The following is a 10,838-nucleotide window of genomic DNA, read 5'->3' on the forward strand; positions in this document are numbered from 1 at the left end:
GTCCAGGTTCCAGGGCGTTCGGGATCCAATGTATGACTGTACTCTGGACATGATAGTCCTTAGCACCCTTCCACCTCCTGAGTTTGAAGTGGTATCCCTCTAAATGCCAGTGGCTTAGAATCTTATGGGCTTCCCATAGACATCTGGTTGGCCACTGTGAGAACAAGATGCTGGACCAGATGGGTCACATGCCTGATCCAGGAGGCTCTTCTTCTTATGTTCTCATTGTTTTAGTGCATGTCCACAATATATATATATTTCCGGAGGGACTGGATGTACTGAATGGCTCCATCTAATCCTCAAAAGTCACATGGCAACTTAAGACAGATCCCTGCTAGACCATGTAGCAGATGAGGACACCGATGGCTATCAAAGTATGTACACACACACACACACACACACACACACACACACACACACATAGGGCTCATGTAGCCAGGGGATCAAATCCTCCAGCAGCACAAACACGGAAAGTAGTAGCCTACACAGCACAATCTTTATGCTTTATGGACAGAGGGAAAGCCAAACCCATATTGAAAAAGGAGTGCTTTCCCACTGAGAATGCTTTCAGACTACCTGTTTATTCAGTACTCATCCTGATTTGGGTAGGCTTGATGACACTGATTATTTAGGAAGCTTTCACCCTGATTTGTTTGTGGGGGAGGTTAGATGATGTTGCATCGAGCAAGTGATACCCCAGAATTTTCAGTGCATTTTCCCATCGCTTGTGACAAAAAGTTCAATCTTTCAGGGAAGTGGTTTTGCTGCGCAAGACCTCTCAATCAACTGTAGCTGTGCAAACTAGAATTGCCAGTATGTGATTGGATCCCATCCAAAAATAGTAGTAATTTGGAAGCACCAATTCAGGCAACAGGAAAGAGAAGAGACCTGCTGTAGCACCCTTTAAAGGCCTTCCACTGGTCCTGCCCCATGGCATCTGCCAGATGCAATGACTGGCTCCTGAGCCACATCAGCCCATGACCACTCCTGGCTTTCTGTCTGCACCATGCTGGGTGCACAATGTGATCTGTTGCAGAGAGGGTGGCGAAGTTGCATTAACAGTAGAGGAGCTGTCAGTGTGGGAGTGAGACCTCTTTACTAAACAGTTTCTTAGCCAAGCTGCAATGATACTTATTGGGGGGGGGGTCTTGTAGGACTTTTACACAATTGTATTCAATAGAAGGGAGAGTCAACTGATTTCACAGCAGTTTGCATACTTATCATGTTTTTCCTTGATCTTTTTCTTATTCTCTTCGAATTGCTCCAAGACACCTTTGAATCTTCCAGCTGGAAAATTAAATGGTCCTTTCTCCTTTCCATCCCCTCCAAAGAGCTGTGGTTTAGACTGGTATTTGGCAAAAATACTGGGCTCGTTCTGTTTTTGAGAGAAAGAGAGACAACATGTGCTAATATTTAATATGCATAAACAGAAAGACAGATAAAGCATCACCCAGGCTCTAGCAACTACCGGTACACTCTTACTAGGAAACACAGCTTCTTTTTCAGAGAAGTACATTTGTTTCAAAAAGATATACTCCACTGTTCAGTCAGAAAGATTTCATAGCAGCTAAACATGGTTATGCTAAAATACAATTCAATTTTAAAAAAGGAAAGGAAAGCAAGGGGTATAGCTTTGTGATGCAAAACATCTTCAACTCAATCCCTGGAATCTCCAGGCAGAACTACTTTGAGTAAAGCATCTTTCTTTCTTTCTTTCTTTCTTTCTTTCTTTCTTTCTTTTTCTTTCTTTCTCTCTCTCTTCCTTCCTTCTTTTTCTTTCCTTTCCTTTCTTTTTCTACACCACCAATTCATTTTAAAAAATCACGTACATGAGAGAAGAGTGCTGTTGCTCTCAGCTTGTGGGCTTGCCATATGCACCTGGCTGGCCACTGTGAGAACGGGATAATGGACTAGATGAGCCCATTGGGCTGATCCAACAGGCTCTTCTTATGTTCTTATGAGTTGTTGGCATTTCAGGAAGAAAAGGCCTGCTTTTAACCCACCAAACCACTGTAGAAGAAAATGGAAACCTCACTCCCTTGATCTTCTATTTAAGCAGAAAGCCTATCCTGCTGGATTACTCTCTTTCATCTTCAAAAATGTAGGAAAATCCATTTACAAAGTGCAGATAGATCAAAAAGTATCTGGACATCAGAGAGGACCACATTGTACTTTTGAATCTCGAACATTAGGGGCTTGTCCATACTTCTGCTTGTCCTGTACCTAGAAAACACAGCTCTGGACAATTTTCTGCTTGCCCCATTGTTGTCCCAGGGAAAACGTGTTATTTAGCACTAAATTGGACCAAAGGTCAATCTGCAGAAACCTCACTGATGTTTACTCCGATTCAGCACTAAAGAGCAGCTTTTCCCCAGGGAAAGAGTTGAGACAAGTGGAAGTTTAGATGAGCTCTAGATTTCTTTTTGTTTTGACCCTTGAGGATGTGCATGATTTAAGCATGATTTCAGTGAAAAATGACGAATGAGTTGTAAATGGCACACTTCCAACTACTGGGTTTTGCTGGAGACGCCTGGCCTTCCTCCCAATGGAGGTCATATTTACAGAAGTCTACTTCTTTGTGTAGAAGTAGCCTCTAGCCGTATCAGAGAAGCAACTATTTTGTAGCATTGCATGCTACCCCAATCTCTGAGCTGTGTGAAATTCCAGGGATTCCAGGCGCTCACCTAGGGTTTAGGAATGAGGCATAGCTGAGACTACCTGTGGCATCTTTATGATATATGGTTTATTTACACATATTTACAACCTGAGCCTATGATGGAGGGGTTCACAGCATTACCACCCTACATTTGTCTTGTTTCTCTCCTAGCTATAGCCTTGGATTCAAACAGAAATCGAACATTGTTCTGCCTCTCTCCAGCTTGCTTCTTTTTCATCTAGTTCATATCACTGTAATAACTCTGCTTTTCCCTTCTAACTAACTACAAGTTGAGGGAGGGGCCCCACAGGGGCCCCACCCATTTGCTAACTCACACAGAGCCCTTTTCCTTTGTTCTCTTAATGGCCCATCACCCAGGTGATCACCTCATCAAGAACTTAGCCTGTCTTATATTTCAACACTTTCTGGATCCAGGGATTAGAAGGGTCTCTACATACAGCCTATTTCCCCAAGCTCTTAACTATCTGCACACACCCCACAAGACACCTGTTCCAAGATAAACAAGCAAACAGCAAAATACAAGTTTCCTGTAGAAAAGTAACAAACAAGTTAGCAAAGGCATTAGAAGACACATAATCAAAAACCGATAATAGAACACAATTACACTTTTAACCCAACACCAGTACAGTAACACCTTATTCCTTTCAAGCAAATTTCCAGTCCATCAGGATCTCTTCAGGCCTTTCTCTTTCTCCTTGGTCCACATTCCCTAGCCACAGTTCTGCATCCCAAAGCAGCTTACTCAGTCTCCCACATTTGAAACCCCTCCCCTTGATTGGGTTATTCCATGCCTTTTTCTCCCTGCATGTGTCCCTGGTAATGAAGAAGAAAGTAGTGATTGTGATATTGGTATACAGTGGTACCTCGGTTTATGAACACAATTGGTTCCGGAAGTCTGTTCATAAACTGAAGCGTTCATAAACTGAAGCGAACTTTCCCATTGAAAGTAATGGAAAGTGAATTAATCCTTTCCAGACGGTCCGCGGAGTAAGCGTTCATAAACTGAAGCAAACTTTCCCATTGAAAGTAATGGAAAGTGGATTAATCCGTTCCAGACGGGTCCGCGGAGTACTTAAACTGAAGTGTTCATAAACTGAAGCATGGGTGTAATTGGTTCCGGAAGTCTGTTCATAAACTGAAGCGTTCATAAACTGAAGCAAACTTTCCCATTGAAAGTAATGGAAAATGAATTAATCCGTTCCAGATGGGTCCGCGGCGTTCATAAACCGAAAATTCATAAACCGAGGTGTTCATAAACCAAGGTTCCACTGTACAGTCATCAACAATGTCATTGGCCAGGTGTGGCTAGAGCACCCTTTTTCTGGGATGGACGTATTGTTAGGTAAAGCAAAATCAATTTGCAATGAGCTTTTATTTTCAGAATGAAAATAGTTTCTCAAGAGGTGTCTTTCAGAGGGTAAAAAAAATATGCAGTAGATCTAGATTGCATGTGGACTACATTGATTCAGACTTCATTGGTTCTAGAAATAAATTGTCATGGGTTACACAGCCACGTTTGTTGTGAGGTTAATATGCCACATAGAGCTTCTGCAGGAAGCAATGTAATAACAAACTCTATATAATGTTAAATTTTTACTAATTCCCCAAAGGCAGAAAATTGCTAGCATAGAAACATTACACATCAGACTCACATCCTGAGAATTTTGCTGTGAACTTTTTTCTTGTCTCAATTCAAGTGGGGTCAGTGCTGACTGTGAATTCTCCGGGCAGAACTGGGAACCAAAAAGGAACTGAGAGTCACTCATACTGCTGTAATCACTGGTCCAGTTCAATGGTTTGTTAGGCCTGAAACAGGAAAACAGAAAAAGCAAGTGTAAAAAATAGTAATGACAATATATTAAAAACATACACGAAGAGTCGGACATGACTAAACGACTAAACAACAACAAAAACATACAGCACAGCCAAAATATATTTGGTCCTTTATCATACCCAAAACTGCCTAAACTCCATAACAAAACAGTATTAAATGCTTGGCAATCCTGATGAATGTTCATGTGGAGGCAGAGGATCTTCCACTATTCATCAGAAAGAAATAAGCCACGAAACATGGAATCCTAGTATCATTGATTTAAGGCATGTATCATTCTTCTCATGGCATTCAGAAATAACGTTTGTATGTTGCTAGTAATACAATTGATCATCCCTTCTTCCAACAAATTTAAATGTCTGAGGTTTTGGTTGAAATTACAAGAGGAGAATGAACAGAAGTGGAAAATATGTCAAGAGTTCTCAGCTGCAAATTTGATGTAACTGATTATTTTGTTATTATTTATGCCTTGGGTCACTTGTATTTTACAATTCTATATAAGGACAGAACTTTGGAATTGGAAACAGGCAGTGAATCCTGCATCATCCTGAAAATCTTATTTATTTTTAAAATGAGCTTACAGTTGTGCAGAAAGGTTATAAGTGAAATGTCAGAAAATTGGGGATGCTGAAATCCCCAGAATTCCCTGGGAAGAGGGATTGACTGTCAAACCACTCTGGGAATTGTGACTTACTGAGAATAGGGGTCTCCTAACAACTACTGGCACCCTTAACTAACTACAGTTCCCAGGATTCTTTGGGGGAAGATATGACTAGTTAAAGTGGTATGATATAGCTTTAAATGGATAGGGCATATGGGGTCTATGTTGCTACTCTGTCAATCATCCTAGACAGGGCTAGTCCTAGTCCTGAACTGGGCTAACATCAGCAGCAGTATTATTCTTCCCCACCGGAGCAAGAATGAGTAAAGCTGTATCTTTGCATCCTCTGAACCCCAGTATCAGGTAGCTCATACAAAACTGTTTTCTCTCTGCAACTTCTACAAAATCATCAGGATTCTTTGAAGACCCATGGTATGAGCCTTTGGTGTGTTTAGAATCCTAACATACTGCATGTAACAAAGCCATTCATTTAAATCTACATCTTTAAAAAGTAAGTTTCTTCTTTTACTTCTGTGTCCTTAGCTATCCTCTAGTTTAGAGAACATTTTGAGGATTGATTTCTACTAGGCCTGCCAGATCATTCCCTTTTCATCCTTTCAGATCGTACTTTTCTGTTGCAGCTCAAACACTGACATGCTTATTTGATGTCAGAGGCCCTATTCCAACAAAACAACACTTTTGCTTTTAATCTTTGCTATTTATAGGGTGCCAGCCATGTTGGAACAGGAGTACTGACACATCAGAAAAATGACTGGGAAGCATATGACTGCAGAAATGCAATAAATATGCAAATGTTGTTTTAAATATAATAACATCAGACTATGAACTCAGCTGTGTACCAGATGCAAACAAAGCTCTATGCCGTGCACAAATTACATCTAAAAAGGGATTGAATACCACCTACAACTGTGCACTTTTCCTCCATCCTACATTAGTAATGGAAATTGATATTTGATAAAGTCACAATGGATTTACATAAAAATTCTTCCCAAGTCATTTAATCAGCGTGGTTTTAACGTACAGTATGGGTCAGCCTTTTTCAATGCAGTGTGCCAGAACTACATATTCTGTTCTAACAAAGAGGCCTATGAGATTCTGGAGGCACCTGGCTGCTGTTACTGACAGACTGCTGGACTAAACTGACACTTGGTTTAAAGTAGCCTGACCTTTTACTTGCTGCCCCAGATTTCTTTTTCCTTAGGTCACCCTGAGGGCTAGTGAAGGGAGCAGGGCAGTTATTAAATTTGTATATGCAAAGGCTGGAGGCTATATGCTTCTGAATACCAGTTGCTGAAAACCACACGAGGGAGGAATGTGTTCTTGTGCTCAGGTCCTGGTTGCAGGCTTCCCACAGGCATCTGGTTGGCCACTGTGAGAACAGAATGCCGGACAAGATGGGCTACTGGCCTGATCCAGCAAGCTCCTATGTAACTGCTATCCCACCTTCATCCCTGGTGAAGCAGCAACTCTTGTTGGTGAGGAATATTCTACTGGGGCTTCAGGAACAGGGATTTGCTGAGAGAAAGAGCCTTAGATTTGTACATTCAGTGCTATATTAGTGCAGTTAACTTTGCTAATTCTGTTGAGTGGAACCCTGGACAGTTGCCTCAAAGTCCTAAACTGACAGCACCACTATGCCCCCCCTCCCACAAAACACCAGGTTTTTAGGGCTATCATTATCCCATATGGAACATATCTAAATTTATTTATTTCTTATATATCACACTTCTTTCTCCAAAGAGCTCGAGGCGGCATACATTGCTCTCCGTGTCCTCTTTTAATCCCCACAACCCTTTGAAGTAGGTTAGACTGAGAGGCAGAGACTGGTGCAAGGTCACCCAGCAAGCTTCAGGTCTTAACCCAGGCATAGGCAACCTTGGCTCTCCAGATGTTTTGGAACTACAACTCCCATGATCCCTAGCTAACAGGGCCAGTGGTCAGGGATCATGGGAGTTGTAGTTCCAAAACATCTGGAGAGCCAAGTTTGCCTATGCTTGTCTTAACCCAACTCTCCAACCACGACACCATACAGGCTCTCAGTATGTGAAAAGTATCTTCCTTTGTAGTAAGCAAAAAAGTCCAGCAATAGGGGACAGTGGAGAGGGCAATCTATTTGCCTGGGGGGGGGGGATCTGGACTCCTCTGATGCCATCTGTGGTTCAGGCACTAGCATCCCTGCAGTGCTAGAACTTTCCATGTTTCCATCCTCTGTCATTGAGACCCTTTTCTAGCCCTGGTATGGTGTTTCTGCAATCACTGCCTACAGGCAGGCTCTCACCAAGCTGTATCACAGGACTCGACCTGACCTGAAGTTTAACTCTCTGCCCTAATCACCACACATTACTCCACATCCATCCTGCATGTCATCCTCTGACTGACTCCCATGATGATCATAGTGTGTGTGAACAAGCTGCCTTATGCCATATGTGTTTGCCTGATTCAAATAACTATTTATTTATACAAGCGGTGGGGAAAGATAGGGATGAGGAACCTGTGACCCTCCCAATACTGCTGGACTACAACTCCCACCCTGACTACTGGCTATATTAGCTGTGGCTTATGGGAGTTGGAGTCCAGCAACATCTGGAGAGCCACAGGTTCTGATGCCCCCTTATGAGTCTTCCTATATAACTGTGCTATCCTTACACTGGGAGAAAACATGAAAATTGATTTAGATATGAATCTAGTAAGCCTTGTTTTTTTTATTAAAAAAACAGACCTTGAAAACTACTAGATGGTAATACAATCAAGCAGCATGTGTTTAAATAAATGGTAAATCATGCCAGAGAAAATTAATCGCACTGTTCTCCATATTGGTTTTGTTGACTCCTTCTGCCTAAAATTCTATTAACTCGCCTGCCTGACGTAAGTACATTTCCCTTAATTGGCAAATAAATTATTAATTTTCTTGTTTTAATCCTCCTCCTCATCCACCATCATAGCAAAGCACAATAGCAGAGGATTTAGTGCATACACCTGTGAATTTTTGTGACAGTTTTAGAAGGTTAATTTAGAGAGCATATGCTCAGTGGGCCAAATTTGTCATGTGGCTGTGCTGGTGTTACACAGGGGATTAATCTGTTTGTGAAATGGGTCTAAAGATTGCTACTTTGCTACTTTGCTCCTATCACTTTTATAAATTGCCCTGCCGCTGTTTTCTCTCAATGTCTACAACAGGAAAAACACTGGGTATTTTGCTACATCCTAGGTGTAAAACCTATTCTTCTGTTACTTCTTAAATGAAAAACTTATAAGCAAGCTCATAAATGCAACAGAATAAGCTGCACAGTTATATAATGAGTAAATTATATTCTGAGCATCATGATTCATTTCAGCACTGTCTTCATCATGACTAGAGAGGCCCTTTCACATAATAAGCTTTGTACTGTAAACAGCACAAGGGAAATTACAGAGATAAAATGCTTGCAAAGCCTAGAATAATTTAATCTGGCAGTAAAACAGTATCTTCCACACATTTTAATATTCCCCCTCAAGTAAAATTAAAATATATTACTAAGTCTGTGTTCTTGTAGCATGATATAAGATCAGACATTTTCAGAAAAAGTAACAAATTATACATCACCTTCCATTTGATGGATGTATTTGCATGTCACCTTAAATACTATATCAACCATATAAATGCAATCTGCCCTACTTCTTAGAGATGATGGCTTTCTTAAAAATCACAAGGTCATGGGCTTCAGATTGCATAATCATGCATTGCATTGTAAATTCTAATTTAGACTAATGAAATGCTTTTCAATCCAATTCACAGAGGCAGAAATTCTTTATTTCTCTAAAAGCAAGGGCACTAGGCTGTCCAGATCACTAAGAGCTAATCTGCACATTATGAAATAGCTCTGATATGCACAAATAAGTGCTCTGAGCAGTGTAATGTTCAAAAACCATACTCGAAGACCCAGCAGGAGCTTTTCTATGTGGAGATTTCTTTATCTTGCTTTCTCCTGCTCTAGAGAATAGGACTCAACCCAGTGGCTTCAAGTTACAAGAAAGTAGATTCCGACTAAACATCAGGAAGAACCCAGTCAGGCGGCATATAAATAATAAAATTATTATTATTAGTAGTAGTAGTAGTATTCCTATTATAGCTGTTCGAAAGTGGGATAGACTCTATTGGGAGGTTGTGGACTCTCATTCATTAGGTTTTTAAGCAGAGGTTGTATGGCCATCTGTCACAGATGCTTTAGTTGAGATTCCTGCATTGCAGGGGGTTGGACTAGATGACTCTGGGGTCCCTTCCAACTCTACAATTCTATGATCCCCAGTATGCCACTGACATATTATTATTATTATTATTATTATTATTATTATTAAAATTTGTATACCACCCTTCATCTGCAGATCTCAGGGCAGTTCACAACATAAAAATACAATATAAAAGCACAACATACCTGATAAAAACAATAATAAAAAAACCCATAAAAAAACAAATAACCCACCCCCAAACACATTTAAGAGGGGTATAACATGTTAATCAACCAAAGGCCTGGTTGATGAGGAAGGCACATAATGAAAGCGCCAGACTTCTCTGGGGGGAGCATTCCACAAATGAGGAGCCACTGCAGAAAAGGCCTGTTCTTGTGTTGCCACCCTGCAGACCTCTCATGGAAGGAGACACATGAAGAAGGGGGCCTCAGATGATTATCTCAGGGTCCCTGTAGGTTCATATGGAGAGAGCAGAGAGGAGCTCCTTGATGAGCCATTTAAGGCTTTATAGGCCAAACTATAGTTAGGGTTAGTTATAGCGTCCAAACCAGAATCGGAACCCATGGTTGGAATTTATGCACTGTCAAATATAATAATAATAATAATAATAATAATAATAATAATAATAATAATAATAATAATTATTTATACCCCACCCTCCCCAGTCAAAACCGGGCTCAGGGCGGCTACATAGCTGCCAAGTTTTCCCTTTTCTCGCGAGGAAGCCTATTCAGCATAAGGGAAAATCCCTTTAAAAAAGGGATAACTTGGCAGCTATGGGCGGCTAACACCAATAAAATTACAATAAAACATAAAAAGCAATTAATTAAAATACAGATTAAAATACAATATTAAAATTTAAAATGCAGCCTCATTTTAAGTAGTCCATAAATCCAAACCATGAGGGAGGAAAAACACAGGGGTCAGACTAAGTCCAGCCCAAAGGCCAGGCGGAACAGCTCTGTCTTGCAGGCCCTGCGGAAAGATGGCAAATCCCGCAGGGCCCTGGTCTCCTGTGAAAGAGCGTTCCACCAAGTTGGGGCCAATACTGAAAAGGCCCCGGCCCTAGTAGAGGCCAATCTAACCACCTTATGGCTCGGGATCTCCTGAATATTGTTGTTTGTGGACCTTAAGGTCCTCCGCGGGGCATACCAGGAGATAATGACACAAGAATGCTCCTATAACAATGGCAGCAATAACCTGCTTACCCCATCTTTATAGGAGTGCTAAACATCTCTTTGACATTCCAGAGATTTGGATTCATTTCCCAGGCTGGCCTGTTAAAACATAAAGAGAAATATGTGAATGTTGCAGTGTGGTACATTATTCTTCTCATACAGTTTCAGCAAGACATCAATTTTAGCAGCTGTTTCCTCCACGACTGTCATGAAAGCTAGGCAGTGGGAGAAAGCTACCCTAAAACAAGACACACTCTCCATGCAAATTACTGAACACCTTGCTCCAAGAATGGACACCACCAG

General features: G+C 41.1%; 1 protein-coding gene across 1 annotated transcript in view; it reads right to left on the minus strand.

Moving 5' to 3' along the window:
• IHO1 (interactor of HORMAD1 1) overlaps positions 1-10,621 on the minus strand; it is a 34,229-nt gene extending 23,608 nt beyond the window's left edge. Inside the window, exons 1-3 of the mRNA XM_035105000.2 lie at positions 10,566-10,621; positions 4,330-4,483; positions 1,218-1,375 (exon numbers count right to left, since the gene is read on the minus strand). Of these exons, the coding sequence (XP_034960891.1) occupies positions 1,218-1,375; positions 4,330-4,483; positions 10,566-10,621 (368 nt within the window). The remainder of the gene's footprint in view (positions 1-1,217; positions 1,376-4,329; positions 4,484-10,565) is intronic.
• Between the last annotated feature and the right edge of the window lie 217 nt (positions 10,622-10,838).

This window comes from Zootoca vivipara, chromosome 2, assembly GCF_963506605.1.
Source record: "Zootoca vivipara chromosome 2, rZooViv1.1, whole genome shotgun sequence".
Taxonomy (NCBI): domain Eukaryota; kingdom Metazoa; phylum Chordata; class Lepidosauria; order Squamata; family Lacertidae; genus Zootoca; species Zootoca vivipara.